The 24913-nt window shown below is 61.6% G+C and overlaps 2 protein-coding genes across 2 annotated transcripts in view; one reads left to right on the top strand and one right to left on the bottom strand.

Annotated features, from left to right (window-relative positions):
- The window catches only part of INPP5A (inositol polyphosphate-5-phosphatase, 40kDa), a 180749-nt gene extending 159412 nt beyond the window's left edge, over positions 1-21337 (top strand). The window contains exons 10-16 of the mRNA XM_012660676.1: positions 421-516; positions 682-756; positions 8931-9004; positions 18373-18484; positions 19730-19798; positions 20641-20725; positions 20813-21337. Coding sequence (XP_012516130.1) covers positions 421-516; positions 682-756; positions 8931-9004; positions 18373-18484; positions 19730-19798; positions 20641-20721 — 507 coding nt within the window. The 3' untranslated portion in view covers positions 20722-20725; positions 20813-21337. The remainder of the gene's footprint in view (positions 1-420; positions 517-681; positions 757-8930; positions 9005-18372; positions 18485-19729; positions 19799-20640; positions 20726-20812) is intronic.
- A 2459-nt stretch (positions 21338-23796) lies between these two features.
- Positions 23797-24901, bottom strand: NKX6-2 (NK6 homeobox 2). The gene is made up of 3 exons (XM_012660679.1): positions 24425-24901; positions 24185-24357; positions 23797-24062 (listed from the first exon to the last, which is right to left on the bottom strand). The coding sequence occupies exons 1-3, from the start codon at positions 24828-24830 to the stop codon at positions 23808-23810; spliced, it is 834 nt and encodes a 277-aa protein (XP_012516133.1). The 5' UTR covers positions 24831-24901; the 3' UTR covers positions 23797-23807.
- Positions 24902-24913: the final 12 nt, after the last annotated feature.

The following is a 24913-nucleotide window of genomic DNA, read 5'->3' as shown; positions in this document are numbered from 1 at the left end:
TTGGGGGTTGCTGCTGGGAAGCAGGACTGTGTCCCCACCCAGCCCTCCTACCCCCCGCATAGCCAAGACGAGCCTGCCCAGCCCCCTCCTGAGGGAGCTGCTGCGACAGGGCCGGGCCCTGCTCAGCGCAGCTCTGGGGGTGCTGGTTGCATCCATGTGGAAGCAGGTTTGTGGTCCAGGAGCCTCTGCAGCCGCACGTAGTGAGCGGCGGGCCTGGCCTGGGGAGCAGGCGCAGGGCCGTGTGAGGATGCCGTGGGGGTGGCTCCTGGCCCAGGTGTGAAAACCTGGCTGTGAAGCAGCACCAGTGCCAGCCACTGCCTGGAAACGGGCGTCCCGCCAGTTGGAGGGGTTGGGAGACCACTGACGCCGCCCCGGCCAGGCAGAGCCTCCCGGGCCTGAGTCCCTCCGTGTTTCCCGCAGACACTCTGCACCAAGGCCACGATGCAGACCGTCCGGGCCGCGGACACCAACGAAGTCGTGAAGCTGATATTTCGCGAGTCGGACAACGACCGGAAGGTAAGTGGGGCCTGCACCTGCCTGTCGGCGACACGAGGCCACCGGCCGCGCCGATGGGGGCGCGGCCTCTGCAGACCCCCAGCTGCCCTGCCCTGCGGGTGGTGGGAGTGAGAGGGTGGGGGGTGCCCCCTGCCCGGCTCGGGCACTGACAACCCTGACTTGCAGGTCATGCTGCAGCTGGAGAAGAAGCTCTTCAGCTACTTCAACCAGGAGGTTTTCCGAGACAACAACGGCACCGCGGTGAGTTTGCCGTCGGCTGTGGCCTGTGGCTCCAGGACACCTTTCTGACGCAACCACCTCTCGGGGTCAGCTTTTGAGTCTGGGGGCCATGCTACCCTGCCGGGCACAGCTTGTGGGGTGCGTCCTGCCTCCGGGCTGGGTGGGGCTGTGGCTCCCGCGTCAGTGCCCCGTCCGTGGGTGGCGGGACCCTCAGCGGGCCCCTCGGCCCTTGAGACCCTTATGTGTCTAAGGGGGGACCCTGGGCGGTTTGGGGGGCTCCCTAGGTGCGGGGCTTCGCTCTGAATGGACGAAAGCCACGTGTGCGTTGACGAGAGGCGTGTGCAAGTGTCTCACGCCCATTGCTGGACTTGCTCTGTGTGCAGCACATGCGTACACTTGTGCACACGGATGCTTGTAAGCACATGTGCATGCGTGTACATGAGCGTGTATATGAGTGCACGTGTGTGTACACAGGTGGGTGTGGGTGCATGCGTGTAGTGAGTGCCTGTGGAAACTGAGGCGGGAACATGCAGCTCAGATCAGTCGAGAGCTGGCTCCCTGCCAGGGCAGCGCTGGCTGCAGGATCTGCCCTCTGCTTGGAGCTGCCGGTCCGCCCCCCGCAAGGGACCACATGTGGACAAGCAGGAACTGGGGGTGGCCAGGGCAGGGGCGCCGTGAGGGCCCCCTGCAGAGTTGGCCCCTCGGAGCCCAGGGCGTGGGGTCTCCCGGGACTATGCAGGGCGGGAAGACAGTGGGAGCCCTTGGAGGAGGACGCCAGGGTGTCCAAGGGGACAGTATGTTCCAGAAGGAGCAAGGAACGGGATGAGGAGGAGGCTGCAGTGGCCGAGGGAGAAGCACAGGGCTGAGCCAGGTGGTGCCATGGGACAGAGGTCGCGGCGCATTCCGAAGACATCCTGGGAGTGATCGTCTTCCGTGGGGTCCAAAGTCCTTGTTTCCGTCTCTCGGCGTTTACACGGAGACGCGCTGCTGCCTTTGGAAGTGATGCTGCCTGCGTTGCCTGCGAGGTCGTCTCGGGCCTGTTTAAGGCACAAGAAACTTAGCTTGAACATTCAGAGAACTTTTGGATTTGATTCTCTGGTAGGAAAACACAGCTGGGTCGAAGTGAAGAACAGACTCGCGTGCGGTGATGTGGGAGGAGCCCGCGCCCGTCAGTCGTGTCCTGTCAGGACTCCCGCGCCGGAAGGCAGAGGTTCGCCCGGGGGGCCTGGAGCCCCCCTGGGCTGCACGTGTGGTTTCTCCAAAGAGCCAAACAGCATCGCTGTCCTGCCCTCGGGTCCCTGAGACGATGGCGCCTCAGACGTGCTTGTGCCCACGCACCTGCCCCAGGTACACGCACGTGGAAGAGTCAACCGCCGGAAGAGTCAACCGCCGGGGCAGCCGTGCCCGGAGACCAGGGCGTCGTCCCCTTCACGGGAGGGACGATAGATGCGCCGTCGGCGACGGTCTCATCTTCTCGGTCTGGCTGAGCACGCAGCACCACGGCCATGAGAACCAAGCTCCCGTCCACAGGAGGGACGCGCCTGCACCGGACGCAGCCCCAAATCCATCGCATCTTTCATCAGCCGCCGGTCTTGTACCCGTCTGACAGGAATTTAATTCGAGCTGGCTCCTGAAAATAATTATTGTATTTTAAGAGCAGTAATCATTGGCCGAGACATGATTGAATGTGTCCATGCCTATTGACTTTTTCTATGATTTATAGCTTTGTTTAGTCGATATTCCCATCGAAATTGTATAATTAATTATAAGTGTGGCTGTCAGGGCCGCAGGATGGAGTGGCCTGGTGAGGTTTGGAGAGATTAAATTTCCCGTGGCTGTCCCAGGGCAGGGCTTGGGAATTTCCGCAGCGCCCAGCCGCGCGGAGAGAGATGTTTTCTGTGTGCTTAGCAGCCGCGCCGGCCCCGGCACATCGATTTTCTGGGCTCTTCCCTTTATCAGCGCGGTGTCGCCGCAGCACGGTGGACTCTGCCGCGGGGACAGCTCCTGACAGATGCGCACGACCGGCGCCCTTTGTCATCGTCCGCGCCCGGCCCTGCCTGTTTTCACTCTGTAATCAGAGGGAGCGTGCGAGATGCATGTGGAATCGGTCTTGTGTTTGCGAGAAGCTCAGAGAGACAAATGATCAATTCAGCGGAAATGCCGAGTAATTCCTGGTCAGAAACCTTCGCAGCAGTAGCGGTGACTTTAACCCACGTCATCCGTGTGGACGTGGCGGGTGGGCGGGAGCACGGGGCTGGGGAGCTGTGTCTCCATGGCTGCCACATGGGGTGAGGGTCCCACCGACCCGTCAGAGCCCGCATGGCCCCGTCACAGCTTCACGTCTGTCCCCACTAGGCCTGAAGGTTCTGGTTCTGTCCGTGGCCACAGCTGGAGCACAGCACGGCCCCAGCATGGCGAGACGCCTGACGAGCGTTGAGTGAGAGCGAGTTTACACGCCCAGTTCAGGACGTCTCTGTGCAAACACTGGCGAGCCAGTGAACAGCGGGGCAGTGAGGAGCAGTGCTGCCCGGAGGGTCTCTGGGGCAGGGGCTGGGGCTGAGCGCATGTGGGCCTGGGGGCGTCAGGAAGGACCGAGGGCGGGTCAGGGCCACCAGCCAGGGGATGGCTGACAGAGCGCAGTTGGTCATGATGGGAGGCGTGAGCCCACCGTGCCGAGCGCCTGGGGCGGCCTTGCCGGAGCACTGTGCTTGCTGTAGCGTGTGGGCGTGCACGCGTGTCCACAGTTACAGGCTCTGCTTTATAATCAGGACGTTCAGGCAGACTGTGGCCGCTCGGGGGCCTGGCAGGGCTGATTAAAACGGGGGAGTGGTCACTGGGTAACAGCGAAAGCCCCCACGCACCAGCCACGCACAGCACACGGGGCTCGACAACGACGGTAAACAGCAGCGTGACCGGTTTACATCTTTGCCAAACTGTACTTTTTATCGCTGGTCCGGAGTGTTCTCCCGAGTCAGCGGTATCGGCTTCAGTAGGTCCCTCGGGGCATCCAAAGGCGCCATCACCACGGGGCTGACAGTCCCGGGCGTGTTCCCGCCCCAGAGACCTGCCGTGGGCAGGACGTGGAGGGGAAGACAGTGACGCTGATGGCCCTGACCCTGTGCGAGGCCGATGTGCATGTTTGTGTCTTAGTTTTTAACAAAGAAGTTCTTAAAAAATAATAAATTCTAAAAATGGGAAAAGCTTTTAGAATAAGGATATACAGCTGTACAGTGTGTTTGTGTTTTAAACCGTCACCACTAAACAGTCCAAAAGTTAAAAATATTAAAGTTTATAAAGTAAAAAGTTACAGTAAGCTAAGGTCAGTTTGTTACTGGAAAAAGAAGAGGGAGCATAAATTCCGTGCGGCCCTCGGCGCGCAGCAGCGCCTGGGCCTCCGCGGCCCTCGCCACGCCCTCTCCCGGTCACCAGGGCAACCTCCCGTCCTGCAGGCTCCACTCCTGGCAAGTCCGTGCGCAGTGTGCGTTGTTTGTCGTGTATCACGTATAGTGTATGTTTACGTGCATGCTTGCCGCCGAGTTCCACCTGCCCGCGCACTCAGCACGGGCCTGCGCTGTGTAGGCTACAGCCCGGGAGCGGCGGCCGCACCTCACGGCCCAGGCGTGCGGCAGGCTATGCTATCCAGGTCTGTGCAACGCACCCGGTGGTGCTCGCACGATGCGAAACTGCCCAGTGATGCATTTCTCAGAACGCGTCCCTGTCATTGAGTGGCTCGTGGCGGTGTGCGTGTGCACACGTGTGTGCAGAACCCGCGCCACAGAGCCCGGGCAGAGGGCCCCGTGTGGCTGCTGGGAGCCAGGCCACGGCGGGGCAGAGGCTGGAAGGTCCGGCCCACACCAAGGTGTGGGTCCGTCCTCAGCAGACCCTGCTCCTCTGCCTCCCTCGTGTTCAGGGTGGCCCTGCCTGCTGGGCGGGATGTGGAGGGGAGGGCAGAGGCTGCGGGGCCAGGGCTGGAGGGGAGGGCAGAGGGGAAACCCGCTCTTTGTCTCCACTGGTATCTAAACGCCTGTGCTGGCTTCTCCCCAGGCTGAGAAGCTGCCTGCTGGGTGCTGCTGGAGCTGCGGGGCTTGCGCGATGCCACCTGGCCTGTCTCGGGCGGGTCGGGTTTCGACACGTGGAGTCAGATCACAGTGACTCCTTGAAAGATCAGAAGTGTAGGTTTTTAGCTTTCCCTCTCGATGCAAATCCTCTGTTCAGCCAGTAATGTTAAACTTCTGTCTGCATTCAGGGGAGATGTGTTTTGTTTTCTCCCTGGAGGAGAGTTCTAGTTTACAAAACATGATACAGAGTTTGCTCTGGCCGAGGTTCTGAGTGTGCAGACAGGTCGGCCGTGGCTCAGGCCTGCCGTGTAGACGTGCCAGCAGTGTGACCCAGGCCCCAGCAGGTTGAGCGGCTCCCTCTGAGCCACCAGGGACCAGCACCGTCCTCAGGCCTTGAGTGCAGGGCACAGGAAGCCCCCAGGCCCTTTGGGGCCAGCTCGAACACCCCACGGGAGACCCAGGAGGGAGTGAGAGACCCCGGCTCCTCAGAATCCCAGCAGCATGGGCGAGGGTCTCTCCACCAGGTCGGTGTGCAGAGAAGGGTTGGGGCCTCACCCCCTGAGGCGCTGAGCCTGCGGAGACTGCAAAGCTGCTTCTCGCCCTGCAGTTTGCACCAGGGAACTTCCTCAGGAGCACGTGGGCCTTGGATCTCGGGTTCTGGGAGCTCAGTCACAGGCCCTCTGCCCGCCCTGTGCTCCCGCAAGCCCGTGGGCCACAGACTTTCCACGGAGGTTCCTGGGGCCCGACTCGGGGTGCCCCTCGGCTGCCTGCGTTCCCGCCGATGTCGGCGCTGGTGACAGGGACCCATCAAGAGTGTTCCGTCCACGTGCACAGGCTCTGCCTCCTCCCCTGCGGGGGTCCTCGGAGTCAGTGTCCCCTCGGCCCTGCGCCCCACCCACGCCAGCTCATCACGGTGGCGGCTTCACTCAGCACCGCAGCCCTGCTCAGAGCCCTTCCTCACGTGCCCCTCGCCGTGCGGTCCTGCGTCCACTGCGCGCCCGTGTGCTCGCCCGGCCTGGCGCACTCACCTCTCAGCGGCAGCTTGGGGACAAGTGCTTCAGCTGCTCAGAGCTCACAGATCACCTTGGACCCAGTGGCCAAAGGCAGGACGTGCCCTGAGCAACAGCCACAGCTCGAGCAGAAAGCAGCACTTTGTCCCCAAAGCCGAATAAATCGCGTGTTGGCCGTGAGTTCGGCTCTGCACGTGCCCGTCTGTGACTCCCAGCCTCTGCTTCCAGAAGACCGCCCTGGGTGGAGGACGGTGGGAGGCGGGTGCCTCCTCTCCCTGGGCGGCCAGGCGGCATTTCAGGGTTCTGAACTTTCACTGGAGTTTTGTCGAGGCCGTAACTTGGTGTGAACAAGAAAGAAAGAGCCTGGATTCTCCGGAAGCCACGCGGCGGGACTCGTGGACACCACGCTGAACCGCTGAGTCACGCGTCTGCTTAGCAGCTACTCCCTGGCCGCGCTGCTCTGGGGGCCGGACGGACAGGCGCCCCACCACGGAGCCCCCGGGCTGTCAGGCGACGACCCGGTGGGTGAGCAGCAGGCGGGGCAGAGGAGAGACCCCTGGACAGTGTCCACGAGGAAGCTCTGAGCACGGCCGGGCGGATGAAGAGGCGGGGTGGACACAGCTGGAGAAGGGGCCGGTGAACTGGAGGACAGGCCGGAGGGGTGCCCGAGCGCAGCACACGCGTGTGCAGAACGTGAGCGGGAGGGTCCGCGACAGGGGGACCAGAGCTCAGCAACCAAGTAGGAGTTCCCAGGAGTCGTGTTTGGAGAGTTAATGACCGCGTGTTTCCCAGAACTGTCACAGAAATTCTCAGGAAACACAGGGAGTCCTGGGCGAGAGAAATGAAAATAAATTCACCACAGACACATCAGAGGGAGATGGCAGAGCCTCAGACGCAAAGAGACGTTTAAAAGCAGCACGAGAAAGATGTCGGGTTGCCTGACGAGCATGGCGCCGGCCGCAGGCTTCCAGAGCAGCCGCACAAGCCAGGAGGCGATGGAGCAACGCGATCAAAGAGCAGATGGAAAATGCGGCTAACTTGGAATTCTGCAGGCAGCCGGCTTGTCCTGGAGCACCAGCCGGAACATAAACGTCCACGCGGAGACAGAGGCAGAGTGGACACAGGGGTGTCCTCATGGACGGCAGGGGTGGCTGTGCTTCCGGAGCAGGGCGCCACGAAGGAGGAACAAGGACGTCACATCAGGTCTCAGCACGTGTCACGTGCGATGAGCTGGTTTTGTGGACTTCGTGGGTAGGTGCATGAGCGGCCGTGACAGAGGAACGTCCTCGGGGGTCTTTAGAAGCCTGTGTCAGATGTGGGGTTCGTGGAACGCCTGACAGCGCAGGGTGAGCCCCACACCCACCTGCCTGTGCGCCTGAGATCTGGAACCGCGTCCGCAAGATCCCAGGGAGTTGCCGTCAGCACTTTGGAAACACGCTGGTCGGCCATGGCTCCTTCCACTCTCGGCAGCTCCCGGTAGATCCTGGGCACAGGATGCCCGGAAGGGCCTGGCTTCCGATCTCGCGCAGCCAGCAGCCGCGGAGCCAAGCACCCCTTGCTGGTCGCGGTGGTCAGAGCCAGGTCAGCCCCGGACAAGCCACCTGCCTGGTGCACAGCCCCCACCTGTCGACACAGGGGCTTGGTGCTCCACACCGCCCTGCCGAGACATCCCAGTGCTTGAGAGGCCAGCAGGGCCCACACGGGGATTCACGGGACTATTTGTCTCTGACGTGGGGTGACCTACATGTGACACGTTTGTAGGCCTATGTGTGTAAATGCAAGTGCTCCTACAGGTACACGAACACACACACACACACGAGTGCAGGATGGGTCTGGAGCCCACGTACACGCTTTGCCCTTCAAGGCAGGACTTCCCTGTCCAGGGCGTCCACTGTGTCCCACCCGCTGGGGAGCTGCCCGAGGTCATTGCCGGAGCTCGTGGCCCTGGAGTGGGTCTCTCCATGGGGTGGTGCTGGAGCCTCCCCCGGTGCAGGGGCAGCAGGGCCACCCGGTGTCACGGAGAGCTGCCTGCGGGCCTGGGTGCTGGGGCTGCGCTGAGCCGGGTGAATTGCGCAGAGCCCTGGGCACTCCCACCCACAGGAGTGTGTCCCCACCCAGCACCCGTGGGGTCCCGGCTGTTTGTGACCCGGCCCGAATCTGGGCTCTGCGTCGTGCAGTGACACCAGGCAGCTGCGTCTGAAGTGCCCCGCCCCTCTCCTGCCAGCGCGTGGTCGCCGTGCCAGTGCTGTGAACGCGACACCTTCTGTCCAGATTCTGGCTGTTTTCCTGCAACCTGAGCCCTGACCCGGCCCCAGATCACAGGTGCCAGCCTGGGGGGGCTGGCGGGGGGCACGGTGCAGGTGGCTCGGGCAGCAGCCCGGCACGCGGTAATTACCGTGTACAGGAGCCTGCTAATTGCAGGTCTCAGCAATGATGGATGAGGAGGCAGGAACGCGCCAGGACACGGTGTAGTTTTCAGGCGGGCGGCGCTGCGCCCTGCACAGCTGTGGGTGGGACGTGACTGATGAGCGGCGTCGAGAGGGTGCCACGTGGCCTCTCACCGGTGGGGGCGACACCCTCGTCTCTGGGGAGTCCTGAGGGGGCCTCCTCCCCGCGTGGCAATGAGCATTTTGTGCCTGAACTGCAGCCGGAATCTCACCTGTGTGCAAAGGTGGGCAGTTTTTCTGACCTTCTGGCGCGAGGCTGACGCTCACGCTGCCAGTCGTGTCCCATCAAGCCCAGCTCCAGGGAGGAGCGGCCAAAGGTGCCACAGAGGGACAGCATCTGCCATCCGCCGTGCCTGCCTCGGCGCTGCCCGAGGCTGCGAGTGCTTCTCTGGGCGTCCGGCAGAGAGGCCACCGCGTGGGGAGGTCTCCGGGTGAGCGGAGCTGGTTGGTGACGGCAGTGCAGGTCCTGCCGCCACAGCAGGGGTGGTGGACACCAGCGTCCGGTGGCACCCACAGAGCTTGCTGGTGGCACATCGCAGCAGCTCTGGGTGGGCAGACGCCACTCCAAGCACCTGAGCCGTGCGTGTTTCCCCAAAGTCACAGGCATCCCGCTGCACACAGACCAGTGTGTCCCGATAAGGAAAAACAAAGTGACTTTATTTTCTTTTTCTCTTTTTTAGCTCTTGGAATTTGACAAAGAGTTGTCCGTCTTTAAGGACAGACTGTACGAACTGGACATCTCGTTCCCTCCCAGGTAAGGAACACTCTGCCTGCCGGACGGGCCAGGTAACGTCCCCCTCCTCCCTCTGGTGTGTCTGTGCCTCTGTGTGTGCGTGTGCATCATGCGTGTCTGTATGCATTGTGTCTGTGCACATGTGCATGTGTGTGCCTGCATGTGTGTGTGCAGGAGTGTGTGCATGTGTGCGTGACTGTGTTCATGGTGTATCTCTGCGTGTGTGTGCATCATGTGTATGCATTGTCTGTGCATGTGTACCGTGTGTGTGCATTGTCTGTGCATGTGTGCATGTGTGTGTGCGTGTGTGTGCATTGTGCACGTGTGGATGTGTGTGCCTGCGTGTGTGTGCATCGTGTGTACGCATTGTCCGTGCATGTGTACCGTGTGTGTGCATTGTATCTGTGCACATGTGCATGTGCCTGCCTGCGTCTGTGTGCATGTGTGTGCATTGTCTGTGCACGTGTGTGCATCGTGTGTATGCATTGTCTGTGCACATGTGTGTGCGTGTGTGTCTATGCACATGAGCATGTGTGTCTGTGCATATGTGTGTGTGCGTGCATCCCATGCTTGTGTGCAAACTGCACTTTCTTCTACCCTCTCCATGAGCTGAAGAAAGCAACCGCTGGGAGTAATAAGTAATTCTGTTACCTTCTTTTTTAAAAAAAAAGATTTTTTCCAATATGCAAAATAAGGCCATGTCAGATTTGCATGCTGGGGTCTGCAGGGGCGGCTCTGCCTTGGATCTTTCTGGGAATGCTGGGACCTGCCACAGGCCGTGTCTTGAGAGAGGGTTTTTGGTTCCGTTTTTCTTCCCCGGGCACGTCATCAGCTGTGTTCATGCCAGTGTTTGTGGGATCTCGAAACCTGCAACAATAACAGCGGGTTCCCTCCTCCCAGCCAGCGCAGGGCCTCAGAGGAGTGGCATGAAGAGAGAGAAATGATTTAACAGCGAGTGGCCCATGAAGGTGCCGCCAGGCCTGAGCCTACAGGACTCAGCCCTCGCCTGCCGCGCCTCTGCGACCTGCCGTCCGTCTGGAGGCAGCACGGGGCGCTGCTGCTCACCCGCTTGTTCTGCATTAAGCCCAGCAGTGACCATTCCACGGCCGTGGCTCAGAGTGGGTGGTTGAGCACGAGAACCAGACGGCCTCTCAGCTTTGCTGTGGGGTTCACTCGAGACGCCTGTACCACGCTCCCGTGGCCAGGTGTGTGCAGGCTGGGAGAGGCCCTTCTCTGGACATGGACTCTCTGCAGCTCGGTGGTGGGCCACAGGCCTGCACCTCTCTGACTTCAGGATGCGGGGCTCTGGCTGGGGGGTCCAGGTGCTCAGGGCACAGGTCAGAGCCCGGGCCAGTGGTGCCAATCTCAGGGCTCATGCAGCCCAGGAGGCGTCTGGTTAAGTGAGGTGATTAAGAACAGTGTACTTAAAAGGGTCAGTACCCTGCGCCACCTACGCGGGCCCAGTCGGACGGCTTTCCCTGCCGGGAAGCAGCGTTCGAAGCACTCACGCCAGGCCTCAGGCCAGGTCTGCCTCCCTCTAGGATTGGCCGGGGAGCAGCTCCCCAAGCCCCAGCAGGGCAGGGACGATGCCCTGATGTGAGACCCTGAGCCGAGAAGCCGGCCGCACCCGCCGTGTGGTTTAAGGAGTAAGGTCTGTGGTGCCACGTCAGGGCGGCAGTGGTCCTCCCACGCTCACACCCCAGCACTGCTGCTGCAAGGCGCAGAGCCCTGTCATCAAACCGTGGGGCTCCTGCCAGCAAGCTGTGCCAGCCGTCGTTGGCGTCACTGTCTTCTTGGCAGCACTGTGGCCTGCAGCCCCTCACTCCACCGGGCTGCGGAGTTTCCATCAGGCAGCACCGGCAGGTTCTGTGCACGGTGGCCGGGACCCCCGAGCCCCTGCTCAGAGCCAGCTCTAGAGCAGCCTCGCCCCTCCTGCGCTGGCCACGGCCTTCGCGATGAAGGACAGTCCAGCCTCCAGGGACCCAGAGATCCATGTGCCTGGGTAGCCCAGGGCATCACCGTGGGCGGCTCACGTCCTGCCCCAGCCGCTGGCTTCTCCGTCACGCTGCGCACACCAGCGCCCTCGCCCACCCAAGCCTGGCGGGTGTCGACACAAGACATGCGTTGCTGCTGAGCACACGGGAGGCTCTGGGCACTTCCTGTCCCGTCAGTTCAGTTACAGGCATTTTCCTGCAGTTTGGAAACAGCACTGGAGCTCTCCGAGGTAGAAATGTCCCAAACCAAAGAAGCACCGGCTGCCAAGTGTCGGAGTCCAGCTCACCGCAGAAACCATTGCATCTCCCAGCCCAGCACCAGGGGCTCCTGAGTCTGTGCCCTGCCCCCTCCTGGATGCACCGATGCCCCTCCTCCCTTTGGCTCTACCGTATTTTAAAACCACGTTCGTGACCAACAAATAGAGTTCCCAGCCCCCAATGGGCTGCCGTGCGGGTTTGGAGAACCGTTCCACAGAGTGGGAGTGGCGTGAACAGGAGTGTGACTGGGAAGGAGCAGGGTGGGGATCAGAGTGGTGGTTCTGTGGTACCTGCCCAGATGTGTTCTTTGCTGCTGTAAAGCAGGTGATCCCGCACACCCACAGGGGTGTGTGCATGCAGGTTGTATGTGCGCGTGGGCATGAGCCTGTGTGCATGGGTGTGCATGTGCATGGGTGTGTACATGGGTCTGGGTGTGTGTATAGAGGATCTATGCATAGGCACATTCACTCATGTGTGAGCATGTGTCAGTGTGTGCATGTGTGTGCAGAATGTAAGTGGGTTATGGACTACTGGTGCATGTGTGTGTGCAGTATATGGGTTTACATGTGTGTATGCGGTGTGTCCACACATCCATGAATGTAAGGCCATGTGCACGTGTGCACAGGAGTTTGAGTGTGCATGCATGCATGGTTGTGTTGCACAGTGCACACACATGCACATGCACTACTGCATGGGGTGTGTACTCACGGGACTGTGCGGGGGGGTGTGCACATGCACGAGGGTTTGCACTGTGTGTGAGCATTGCATGTGTCTGTGAGTATGCAGTGTGCACCACACAGGTGTGTGGATGCATGTGTGCATGGTCATGGGTGTGTGCACATGTGTTTCATGAGTGAGAGCATGTGTGAATCTTGCAGGGTTTGTGCATGTGAGGTGTGCGTTCTGTGAGTGTGCACACATATGAACAAGTGTGTGTGCACAGGCGTGCTTGTGAGCATGTGGGTGTGGGTGTCTGCGTGCACTCTTTGCACGGGGGCCGGCACAGAGCAGTCACTCGCTGTTGGAAGCAGCTGCAGACCCCGTTTGCCCTCCTTTGGCACAGGGGTGGGAGCCCAAGAGGACATTGCCGGGGGGAGCTTGGTGACACAGTCTTCCCTGCAGCCGGTGGTGGTGCCGTGGGCTGAGCCTTGAAATAAGAGTGCTTTGGTGTCCAGGGAAGGTTTTCAGATGAGTCCAGGGGGAGCCTTCCGGAAGGTGGTGGTAGCTGAGATGTCCTGCTCTGTGCTGCCGCTGGCGTCTCCGCGACAGGCATGCTGGTGTCATCCTGTGGGCAGGCAGGTGCCACCCCATCGCCACTTGGGCCTGAGGTTTGACTGCTGGACACGCAGGCCCCCAGAGGCGCCTGGTGACTTGTTGTCCCAGCGCCAAGACTCCCGGGGTGCTGTGAGTCTGCGGGGCGGGCTGGCCCCAGGACGCCCCCAGCTCCCCTTCCGAAGATGTGCGTCAGAGTGTGGCCCGAGAACTCTGGGTCCGCTTTGCTCGTTCCCGAGGTCACAGAGCCCCGGCTCGGTCCTGTTCCTGCAGGCGGTGCCCACGGGGCGTGCTTAGGGCCTCCTGGGAGTGGACGGTGCCGCCCAAGGCCGGGCCGATTCCTGGCACCTGTGCAGGCGAGTCAGCGCGAGACGCGGGCCGCCCCGAGTTGCCTCGTGGTCGCGGCCCTGCACGGGGCAGGGTGGGATGGCGCACACGGGCTGCTCTGTCAGAGCAGTCCCGCCCCAGGTGGCTCCTCAGTGCACGTGGAGGGCCCGTCACTGACCGGAGCGTCCCTGGCTGGTGCCCTCAGCCCCACTCTTGGGCTTTGTGTGATGACAGTGACTTGCGCCTGGAGGGGTCTGCAGCCTGGGCAGTGCTCCGTGCGTCAGAGGTTGCCCGCTTCCCACTTAAATTCTCATCATGCGATGTAGCTCCTGGTGTCTGTGCTCCCCACACTCTGGGCCCTCCTGGTACTTTCCAGAAGGCCGTGAGGACTCCAAGACTGTCGGAATGTCTCTGCCGCAGCCCGGGTGCTGAGGGCCTGCGTCTGTCTCGGCAGCAGTGTGCCGGGCAGGGCAGGGCTGAGCTGTCTTCTCTGGCTGCAGATCCTGGTTTTCAGAACTGTGCTTTCGCTCCGTCATTCATGAGATGAACACGCTGGCCAGTGGCTGGTGTGTCCTGTAGCTGCTGCCCAGCCCCTGCCCTGATGTCACGGCAGAGGGAGCTCAGACCTCAGAGTGGCTCCGGGCACCTTGGAGCAGCACTGGGCACTGCCATTAACTTTAAAATAAAGAGATGAGAGTATAAAGATGCGGTTGTACAGCTGCCTTTTCCACTAAAGTGACGGGGCAGCATCTTCCCAGGGCTTTCAGCATTCGCTAAGCCCTGCGCAGCCAAGGGTTACTGAGGGTGGTACCTCCTCTGGGCCTTCACGCCCAGCTGCTCTCCGGGACAGCCCCTCCGAAGCCAGAGGACTCCAGCAAGTCACCGGCAGCAGAGACCTGGACCTTCCCGCCCGCCACCACCACCGCCACCGGTGGCTTTTAGACCAGGGAGGAGTCTGCCAACGACCCGCTCTGTCTGTGTGAACTCGTCGTGTGTGAAAGGGGACAGCTGTCACGTGTCTCACTTAAATAACAGCAGAGTGTTTGTGCACATCCTCAGGTCAAGAAGTGACTGAACCGCTCTGTTAGGAGGAGAAGCCGTGTCCCCCATCAGGACGCTATCACTGTCGCTCTGGGGCGAGTCCTGGGGAGCCGCGGCACCCGCGGGCAGGACCGCTCTTCGCTCCTCACAGCTCGAGGACCCCAGGTCTGTCTGTCCTGTGGGTTGTATCTGTTGATAATTCCACAGATTTTAAAATGGTAGTTCATTTTAAAATAGCAATAACAAACCCACTATGTGTTAACATAAATAACATTTTTATGAAAAAGTAACCATTTTCCAAACAGAAAATAATCAGCGAGAGGAGTGGCATTGACTCCCACTCTTTATAATGGTGTTAGAGTCGGCTTGGCAGAGGACGGCGGGTGTGGGCAGCGGTGCCCGTGGGCATCGCGACTGCCTTCCGCGGTGCGGTGCGCCCGCTCGGTGCAACTTCCAGAAACGTGCTTCTCGGAGCTTATTTGCAGTGTGGAGTCTGCGACCCCGGCTGTCAGCCCTTTGCACGTGGGATGGATCTTTGGCCGCCATGCACGCCTTGGTGGCAGCATGCGTGGTCACGGGGTGTGGGGGTATCTGGGCGTCAGCACACCTCACTCTAGAGCCCACAGCGCCTGCGTCAACGCGTGGACATCAGCAGAGGAGCCTGCGGTCGGGCCCCGGCTGGCGGGATTTTTCTTGAAAGCTTAAATTCTGTCATCCACAACAAAGACTGCCAGCTGTTTCCCCGAAGAGGCAGCTCCTCTCACCCCTTCTTGGGAAAAGCCTGTTGGCTGTCCAAGTCTAAGTGACCGTGGTCTGTCTGTCGATCTTTCCGGCAAAAAACGCTGTCCTTGAAAACGAGCAGCCACTTGCGCCGGCGGCCTGCAGAAGCGCCTCGGTGTGGGCGAGAGTCCCGTCTCGTGCCCGGGGTCCCAGAGTCCCTTTTCCCAGGCTTGAGGCTCAGCGAATGGGGCCATCAAGCGCAGTCGTGGGTGGACTGGCCTGTCCACTGCCGAGCGTGCGACGCTGAGGAAGACCACGCTGACCGGCTGCTGCCTGCTCCCTGCTCAGGCGCCCTGGAAACAACAGTGACATCTTAGTGTGGCCAGGAATGATACAGCCCCGAGATGCTAGTAACTGGAGTGTCGCAGACGGTGGAGGGTGTCGTGCTGAGGTGAAGGCCACGCAGCGTGAGTCCACGAGCTGCGCCCGCTCTCTGATAAGTCCAGGGTCATGATGTGCTCAGCCCACGCCGGGCGCAAACGAGCGAGTGCCACATGGTTCCGCCTGTGCGCGGCTCACTGCGCCCAGACCCGCCGAGGTTCGGGATCCCTGCTCCCCCGGCCCAGCGGGCTCCGGGCAGGCCCAGCCGCCAGCACCGAGTCTCCTGCGTCCTGGGGTTTCGGTGCAGCCACAGTTCAACTGTTCAGCATTTTCACTGAGATCTTAGTGTTTCTGTCTTCTCCAGGCATTTCATTAGCAGCTGGTGGTTCTGAAACCAGGTACTGAGGCCACGGTTGTTTACTGTGACCTCCGGCCTCACTCGCATGCAGACATGCGCGTCAGTGATGCCATTACGGTGACGGACACCCGTCGAAGTCACTTTCCTCTGTAACGTCCTGAATCCTCCTTGGTGCCTGGTGCTACTGAAGTGGTTGTGTCACCGACACAACAGCAGCAGGTGTTTGGGGACAGTTACCGTCTTACGGGCGAGAAGCAGGAGGGGCTTCCTGCCCTGCCGCCCCCGGGAGAAGTGGACTGGGGGCTCCCCGACACCCTCCTGCCTCCTGCAGAGGACGGCGCTGGCCAGCCCGCGTGCGCAGGCCTCCTGCTTGTGGAATCTCAGCAGAGTTGGGCTCCAGCCCCGTTGCCTCTGGGCCTTCCCGAGCCTTGGTGCCCTGCGTCGGCCCCACCGGGCAGAGGCAGACGCGGCCCGGCCTTGCACTTCCTGCCCTGGTCAGCTTCGGGGCCGGGGCAGCGCTACCTGCGCAGCCCAGACCCCTCGGATCTCAGAGCCGAGCCCGTCAGCAGGGCGGGCGGCCTGGCCATGCAAGCAGTCAGCCACGCTGCCCACATCCTTCGAGGAAGGGACGCAGCGGCCACACAGGAGGGCGATTGTTCACGTTATCGCTACTGCCTTTAATTATGGTGACGGCGCCCAGGGCTGTTCGGGGCAGACATAGGGCCCCTTGTCCGAGTCCGCGCCCTGGTTTGCTTTCAGATAAGTCTGTGTGCGTGGCGCTCCCGAATGAATCACCCGCCAGGCCCTGCTGCCGGCAGCGCCGCACCTCACCTGCCCTCGCTCCGAGCCTCGTGCCTGCGGCGGGGGGAGCGGCCGTGGCTCCACACTGACCTCCCAGGCCTGGTTCTCTCGGGGTGTCGGGGCCTCGAGCTGGGGAGGCGGGGCCTGCCGTCCACCCTGGCCGGGACGCCCCTGGGGCCAGGTTTCTCCTGTGTCACCTGTGAACACTCCCCGGCCTCTCTCCTGGGTGCACGGGGGTTTGAGGAGGTCGCCGACCGGGCGTCCCCTTCTCTGCTGCTGCTCACTGGAGCCTGTCTGGCTGCCAGCCCCTGTCCCTGCGGACGGGGGCGCATCGCACCTCCTGCCGTGCTCCACCGAGAGTGGGGAGCAAGAACCTGTTTGTTCACAGACTTGCTCAGCTCGCCGTTGTGTGCTGTGCACACGCAGAGCTCAGCATTTGCTCTGACCTTTGGCCCCGGTGCATCATCGTAGGGACCCTGTAGGCATCATGGGGCAGCCTCAGGTGTGACCCGCAGGCCTGTGGTGGTCACAGCCACGTGGGGAAATTGGGCATGGAACGGCCGTTCCCAAAAGCAGGTGATTCAGTCCTGTGCTTCTCCGACTGCTGCTGCCGACGCCGCTGTCGTGCTGGGCAGCGTGTCTCGCCGGGCTGCGTGCCAGGCCCTCGAGGGAAGGCCGTGCAGGGCCGGGACTGTCTCTAAGTACTTCCTCTAAGTAGGAACTACGTGGATCTTGTTTGTAACCACATCCGAATCTTTAATCAAGTAAAGTGACATTTGAGGCCGGGGCCTGGGTTTCTGTGAAGGGTCAGCCCCTCTGGGGGCGGCACTGGGCAGAGAGCACCAGCCCCCATCCTGCCTAGCTGTCGAGGCGCAGGGACGAGGTGGGGCCCCGAGGCCTTCTGGGCAGGTCCAGGCCTGGGGAGCAGCCAGCTCCGCAGAGGACAGGGGGCCCAGGAGGCCCCCAAATCCGCGCCTGCTGGTACCGATGACAGGTTCTGCCTGAAAAATCAATAACACTCTTTTCCAGCTAAAACCAACAGGAAAATTTAACAGAGACTAAGATATCATTCACAACACATTCCACACGATACTTCAGAATCGATCTAAAGGTACACATTCGACTTTTACAAGGAAAGTCTTCAGACTCTGTTGAAAGCTGTAAGAGGCAGCGTGTCCAGTCTGGGCAACATCGCAAGACTTTGTCTACAAAAAAAAAAAAATCAGCCGGGCGTGGTGGCACCTGTAGTCCCAGCTACTGAGGAGCTGAGGCGGCAGGATCACTTGAGCCCAGGAGTTCGAGGCTGCAGTGAGCTGTGATTGCGCCAGTGCGCTCTTCCTGGGTGACAGAGCGAGATCCTATCTCTGTGAGTGAATGAATGAATGAACAAATGAATGGATAAGCAGATGCTCCCACTCAGGGCGCGAGGCTGGACGCAGCTAAGGGCTCTCGGTTAGTTTACGCCGAATTCATTTATCATCATTTCAGTTTAATCCCAAACGAAACGCCCCTTAGGGGTTGGGTCTGCAGCCTACACAGGACGCTGGGTGGCCGGGCCCTGGGAGCAGAGCCCAGCAGGCGGGACGGAGCCCGAGTGTCCAGGCAGAGCCGGGGGCTGTGGAGGCTGCAGCCCATCCCAGAGCCACAGAGGGGTGGGCGGGCCTGGGCGGAGAGTCCGGACGGTCAGCAGCAGACCTGGGGCTGCAGCCTGAGCCCCGGACGCCCTTCCTGAGATAGGAGCAAGGCGGGCGGGGCAGGTGGAGGTGGGGACCCGCGGGAGGCTGCCCAGGTGCCACCCGCGTGTAGAGGCACTTCCGGCGGGGGCGAGGCGGAGGGGACCGGCGTAGCTGGCGCATCCCTGGGCCGAGGCAGAGGACTTCTGAGGCGGCTTCTCTCCCGTGCGTGCGGGTTCTCATTGTACTTCAGACCACGTTCAAAAACAAAAGCTACAAGAAGCAAACAAACAAAGCTTAATAGACATTTCATTCAGTAAAGGAGTGGTTTGTTTGAAGATCCTGTGCTAGAAGTACAGTTCAGTTTCACATAAAAATAAGTCTGATGTAAAAGCTTAAATTGTGAGTGTGGCTTCGCGCTGTAGAAACGTGTGCATGAACATTCTTTCCCTGGGTAGCTCTGGCCATTCTGGGGCGCACTGGGGGGCCGTCCGCGGGACCCTCCCCGTGGAGCTCTCCCACAGCGGCAGCTGGGCCGGCTGACCCCTGCCCCTGTCTCCCCAGCTACCCGTACAGCGAGGACTCCAGCCGGGCCGCGCAGTACATGAACACCCGGTGCCCTGCCTGGTGCGACCGCGTCCTCATGTCCCCGTCTGCGAAGGAGCTGGTGCTGAGGGTGAGTGCGCGCCGCCCGGGGCCAGGCATGGGGAGGGACGCAGCGCAACAGGTCAGGCCGCCGCCCACCCAGGGCCCCCAGGTCCATCCCCGGCCTTGTCCTGGCTGAGCTGACCCAGGCGCCCATCCTCCTGGGGCTGCAGCCTGGATGGGCCCTCCCCCCGGGCGGCCCTGCGGGCAGCAAGCGCCAAGCCAAGCAGACGGGTGTCTCGTGCCTCCAGGGCCTCATCCATCATGCCACGCCCTGTCACCCCATCACCGGGCTCCGTTCTGCCTCCCCAGCTCCAGACGCCAAAGGTGGCTCCGGGTGCGGGCAGCTGGCTGCCTGGGCGCCTCGGTGACGAATGTTGAGCAAGGTGTGCCACGCGCTGCCTGTGCCCGCGGTAATTTGTTTATCTGTCCAAAGATTATGCAGTTGAAAATTCACGATTTTCTGCTGCCTTTGTAAATTACCACGCCGCGTTTGATGAATGTTTCCGCGGAGGCGGCGTCACGCTCCTGAGAGATTGGAAGGTGCTCGTGCGTACAGCGCGAAGGCTGCGTTTTATACTTTCTGGCAGGCAACCGTGCTGGAAAGTAAATCTGACCTTAAGCTTCCCACTGCATTAAAGATAATTCAGTTTTAACTTTATAGTCTCGGATGCTTCAGCTGTGATACAAAATCCCAGCCCCATCGGAACTGACTGATCACCGGGAGCAAACCCTGCGTCCTGCCCCTGTGAAGGCGGCTGCCGGCAGGGCCTGCGCACGCAGGGCTAATTAATATGCAAGGCTGCTTTGCGTGGCCGTGTGGAGCTCTGCGTCCTCTTCTGGACGGAGTTCTGGGCTGTCAGGACGCGTGTAAATAGGAAGGCGGGGAGCAGGTGAGCTCCTGGGTCAGGGCGTGCTGCAAAGGAAGGAAGTCGCCCGCTGCAGAGCACGGGTGGAGGCCGCAGCCTCCCCGGCGTCCGGGAGCGCCAGAGCCAGGGAGGGGAGAGCGTGCGAGCCGGGCCCCGCGCCTCCCACCCTGTCCTAGAAGAGGACCCATCTCGGCTGTAGCAGGGCCACCAGAACCTTCCATCCACAGGCTGGCCGCACTCTCAGGCCAGCAGAGCCCCGAGGGGCGGGGGCGGGGCAGGCCATGGGGTTCATGTGCAGGGACTGTCCCCACCTGCCTCTCTGCTCCCAGGAAGCCCCCAAGTTCCTGCTGCCACCTCCCGAACGGGACCCCGGGTGCCACCGGCCTCTCTCTCTTTCCTTTTCCCAGTCGGAGAGCGAGGAGAAGGTTGTCACCTACGACCACATCGGGCCCAACGTCTGCATGGGAGACCACAAGGTGACGTAAGCCACACTGCGGCCCAGGGCGCACCAGAGGGCCTCCGCGTCTGACCCTCTGCGGTGGGCCAAGTCGGTCTGTTTGTGTTTAACTTTAATAAAATGCCAAAGGACAGGTAGGTAGGTAGGTAGAAAAAAGGCAGAAAAGACTATTCACAATAGAACAAAACACACAATTATGCTATTTATAAAAAAAAAAATAGCAGTTCATCTGCAGCTGATGATTTCTGTAGACTGGTTTTCGAGGGTGCGTCTGGAGTGTTTTGGGCCCTCTCAGCCGAGCCGACTGTCCGCAGTGCGGGGGTGGATGCGAGTGTCACAGACGGGGGCTCTGCGGGAGGCGCTCATCACACAGATGGCGTTCACGGGCCTGTTCGGAAACAGAGCCCGGCGTCTCCCTGAAGGGCCATGCCAGGTGACAGGTCACGCCCCATTTTCAGCCAAAGTAAATGAATTCACTTCCTCCACCCTCGAGGCCTCCGAGCCGCGGCCCCGAGCACATTCCGAGGGGACGAGGCCCCCACCGCAGGGTGGTGGGAGGTTGCGGGCTCCTTCCTGCGTGCTGTGCCTGGGCTTCTTGAGCGGCCGTTCGGATCAGCTGCGCAGTGATGCCTGGAGACGGCGCGTCCCGACACACGCAAAGGGCTGTCCCCGGCTCGTCACACTGGCGGGTCCCGGGGTCCTGCTGCGTGCGCTGCGCGTGGGCCGCTCGTCCTCTGCCGCCCGTAGGCTCCTCTGACCGGTTCAGGCTGCCCTCATGAGACGCCGGTGCGGGGTGAGGCGGGGGGCGCGGCGCGCCGTGTCTGCGGTGCGGTGCTGACCTCTCCTCTCTCCCCCACGCAGCCCGTGTTCCTGGCCTTCCGCATCACGCCCGGGGCAGGTAAACCTCATGCACATGTGCGCAAGTGTTGTGTCGTGCAGTGACGTGGTAAATATGACTCCTTCCCTCCACTCCTCCTTTCTGCAGCTTTTCCTGGTGTTTTGTGCCTTTAACAAATGACCGATTTCGCGACAGGGAGGAGGTGCCAGCACCACGACAGGGTCCTCCGCGAGACCTCCCTGTAGCAGTGACCGCAACGCGTGCTCTCAACAGCTGCATCGAAACCGCCCGAGCGCCACCTGCTAGAAGGCCGGCCCCACACTTCGCTTCAGCCTCCGGACCATTCCGGAAAAGCCTCACATACCTCACTGTCTTGTCTGTTCATGTGACATAAGTAGAAATACTGGGTTTTTAAAATAAGTCACAGTCCTGTTGCCAAAACTCTAATAGACAGCAAGGAGAGTCTGTATCTTAGACTTCACAGTTTCAGCTTGTGTGATTGTCGGCGGAGGGGCTTCTCCCGCTGGGAGACCCCGCGAGGCCGGCGCCCCTGCCCGGCGCAGGTGTGCCCGGGGCTGGGGGGCGGGGACGGCGCCCTGGCCGACAGGCGGTGTGGCCGCCACGCAGAGTGGGCCGGGGCGCCCGTCCCCTCCGACGCCTCCCCGCGGTATTTTCTGTGCCACGTCACATGGTTTCTGAATCACACTGCAGCTGCTTTCCATTTTTATAAATATAAATATATATAAATATATACTTTTTAAAAATAATTTATAAATCTTACCAAAACTTATGCTAAATAGACTTTCCAGTATGAATGCACCAGAGTGTCGTAGCAGCAGGTAGAAGTGGCGTCCGGGAGTCCGGCTTGCGTCTGTCCACACAGACTGAGGACGCGGGTGTGCCTTGCAGCGCCACCCTGGGCAAAAGCCGACCCCACGGCACGCCTGTGCTAGCGGTTTGTTACTCCTATGCCTTTCTCTGTGTAATATCAAGAACTGAATGTGAAGTTTATAGCTAGCCTGGGTGTACCTTTTAAGAATTTTGTAAACTGTTTGTCTTTTGTTACCGTTTTATGGTGCCAAGTATTCTACATTTAAACAGTACTATCATGGGAGAAATAGAAATAGCCTAGTCTGCTTCCAGTACAAACTGCTTTTACCATGGGCTGTATATACAGATATTAAAGAGAAACAAAACTGTACATTTCCGTGGTTGCTCTGCTACAAACAACCTAAGTGATAACCTTGTTGCAAATATTTTTCTCCTAGCACTAAGTACAGCATTAAAAGGTGATTAGAGAGTCTGTTGAGAAACACAAATGTACGTTTATTGATTTTACTTTAGAACACTACAGAGTTCCTGGCCTGGGTGAAGGCGTTAGGTCGATGTTTGTTGTATAGAAATCACTACCACTGCAGGTGGTCTGGCGTCCGCTTGCGACTCCGTCCTGACGACGCAGTCGGTCTGTGTGGTGCCGCGGCCGGCAGGGCCTCTGTCCGGCGGGTGGGCGGGTGGCTGCTGGTCATTCTGTCATTCTGAGGGCCTTGGAAGCGACCACTCCGGTTCCTAAGCAATAAAACCGATCGTGGTGAAAACACGCTGCCTTCGCTCTCCTTCCTTTGCGTCCCCACCGCCTGTGAGATGCTGGGGCTCCGAGGGTCCTCCCCGACCTGCCCTTTGACCCACCTCAGCCTCCTGCAAGCCTGGAACGTCACTCCCGGGCACGGGCACAGAACACCGCGCCCTCAGTTGGGAGCAGAAAAGTAATGTTCTGGGCTTTTTGCAGCATGAGGGAGTCACCCCTCAGCATTTCTAAGTGGGAGTGTGCAAATGCTCTGCTTTCCTCACCACCGGAACTGGGCCCTCTCTGCTCCCACCTTGAAGCAGAGTAACTCACAGAAGTAACACTCCTCCCTTTTAAATGTTACTTCTTTTTAAAGAAAACTGGCCAGCAATTCAAGAGGTTTTCTTTTTAAATTAATGGTACAGCCCTGTGACCAAAAAAGCAAATAAACAAATTTAAGCCTTTTACATTTTCCTTTAACATTTTCAAAAGTGCTTTCCGAGAGAAATCTTAAAATTGCAGTATTCTAACTATCTGCACTTAATTTTGCAACTAAAATTCAACAGTTATGCCCATTAAGATGCAGCTACGGGGCTTCGCGTCTGCAGACAGTCGCGCTGGGAGCGGGGGTTCTCGGTGACCCCACTGCTCTTGGGCGCAGGGACTCACCCGGTGGGGCGGCCGCGGGGCTGCTCGGGACGCCGCGTCCTTGGGCCGGGGGAGCCGCAGGATTCCCGGCAGGGCCGGCGCTCGATCCCCGGTGACCGTAAGTGCGAGGACGGAGGTTCCTGCCCGGGCCTGGGCGCCCTCGGGAAGCCGCGCTGGACCCGGCGGCGAACGGCCAGGGCCCCGCGGAGACCTGTGCGCAGAGCCCGGCGGGCAGAACGGTTTTGGGTTTCTCCTCGCAGTCCCGGTTTGAGCGGAACAGTGCTTTCTGCCCGTGAAACATCCGTGGAAACGGTGGCTGGAGGCCCCGGGCAGAAGAGTTCAAACTTGGTTTCACCCGAAGTGGTTTACACCTACCTTGGAGTCGCCACCAAGGCACGACAGTCCCGGGAAGCGCCGGGCTCCGGCAGAGCGGGGAAAAGGGACGGTCCGCGGGGCGGGGGCGACACGCCCTTTACCGCCCTCCGGGAGCCCCGGTGCGTCTGAACCGTCACCGGCCCCCTGGCCCGCGGCTCCGCGCCCGCCGCGGCTCCTGCTGCCCCTGCGCGGCCTCCGCACCGGCGCGCGGGACGCGGGGCCCAGATGCCACCGCCGCCCGGCCCGACCTGCGCCAGACGCGGGCGCCCCTCGGCACAGACCGGACCGGGACCGGGCGGGGCCCCCTGCCGCCCTCTCGGGGGGCCGCGCCGCCGGGGGTGCCTCGCCGCGGCTCCGCACGGAAGAAACACGCGGGGCAGCCTCGGGAGCCACCGGTCCGACGGGGACGTGTTAAATAATTTATTGATGATACAAAGTGGTTCCGCCCGGGACGCGCGGCCGGAACCCCGCGCCCTGCGCCCCCCGAGGGACGCCGCGGGGTCCGTGCGCGCCGAGCCCGAGCCGGCCGCGTATAACTTATTCTGCAAAAATATATATGCGCCCCGCAGCCGCCTCGCCCCGCGCGCTCCGTCCCGCCGCGGCTCACAAGGCGTCCCCCGCGCCGCCGCCGCACGGGCTGACCAGCGCCAAGTTCGAGGGTTTGTGCTTCTTGAGCAGCCGCGTGATCTTCTCGTCGTCCGAGTTGGGGTCCAGGGGCCGGTTGTACTCGTCGTCGTCCTCCGCGTCCGAGCCGCCCACGTTCAGCTTCTCGGCGTCCGAGTCCTGCTTCTTCTTGGCCGACGCCATCTCCGCCGCGTGCCGCTTGCGCCACTTGGTCCGGCGGTTCTGGAACCACACCTGGGGGCGGAGGGGACTGTCAGGCGGCGCGCGGGCTCCACCCGCCGTCGCGCAAGCCGTTCGCAGGACGCGGGCGCGCGGGCTCTGCTTTGCCCGCGGACCCCGCGCCCGGCCGCGCTCACCTTGACCTGGCTCTCGGTCATGCCCAGCGAGTACGCGAGCCGCGCGCGCTCCGGGCCCGCCAGGTACTTGGTCTGCTCGAAAGTCTTCTCCAGCGCGAAGATCTGCTGGCCCGAGAAGGTCGGCCGCGAGTGCTTCTTCTTGCCGTCCTTGTCCAGCCCCGCGCCGGCTTGCGCTGCAAAGGAGGGCGGGTGAGTGCGGCCGCGACCCCGCGCCACCCCGCACCCGCGCGGGCCACTTACCCGGGCCGGCCAGGCGCGGGTCCCTCCAGGGCGCGCCCTGCACCACGCCGGGCCAGAAGATGGGCGCGCGCCCGGGCAGCTCGGCCAGCGGCTTGGGGTAGCCGCGCGCCACGGCGGCCGCGGGCCCGAAGTAGACGCCGGCGGACGAGGCGAGCCCGCCCAGGCGGGGCAGGCCGCCCAGGAGGCCGCCGCCCGCCGCGCCCACGGGCCGCCCCAGGATGTCGCTGATGCCGTGCGGGGTGCCGAGCGGCAGCTGCGCGCCCAGGCCGCCCAGCGCGGGCGCCTTGAAGCCGGCGGGGCCCTGCAGCGCGTAGGGGAACAGCGACGTCTTCATCTCGGCCATGTTGTGCAGCGCGGCCAGCGGCGCACTGCCCAGCACGAACGCGCCCGGGCGGTTAGCGTCCATGGGCGCCGCCGCCGCCGGCCCGGGCGCCCATCCGGGCCCCGCCGCCTGCGCCCGCCGGCGGGAAGTGCGCGCGCGGCCCGGGC

This window comes from Propithecus coquereli, unplaced genomic scaffold (assembly GCF_000956105.1).
Source record: "Propithecus coquereli isolate 6110/MARCELLA unplaced genomic scaffold, Pcoq_1.0 Scaffold673, whole genome shotgun sequence".
Classification (NCBI taxonomy): domain Eukaryota; kingdom Metazoa; phylum Chordata; class Mammalia; order Primates; family Indriidae; genus Propithecus; species Propithecus coquereli.
This window is presented reverse-complemented; position numbering and strand designations above follow the sequence as displayed.

What these genes read in the sequence shown, in the direction of transcription:
- NKX6-2 (XM_012660679.1), bottom strand. Translation starts at nt 24,830, where the DNA reads ATGGACGCTAACCGCCCGGGCGCGTTCGTGCTGGGCAGTGCGCCGCTG. An exon ending in CCCGCGCCTGGCCGGCCCGG is followed by an intron (nt 24,358 to 24,424) that starts GTAAGTGGCCCG and finishes CCTCCTTTGCAG; the next exon opens with CGCAAGCCGGCGCGGGGCTG. An exon ending in TGACCGAGAGCCAGGTCAAG is followed by an intron (nt 24,063 to 24,184) that starts GTGAGCGCGGCC and finishes CTCCGCCCCCAG; the next exon opens with GTGTGGTTCCAGAACCGCCG.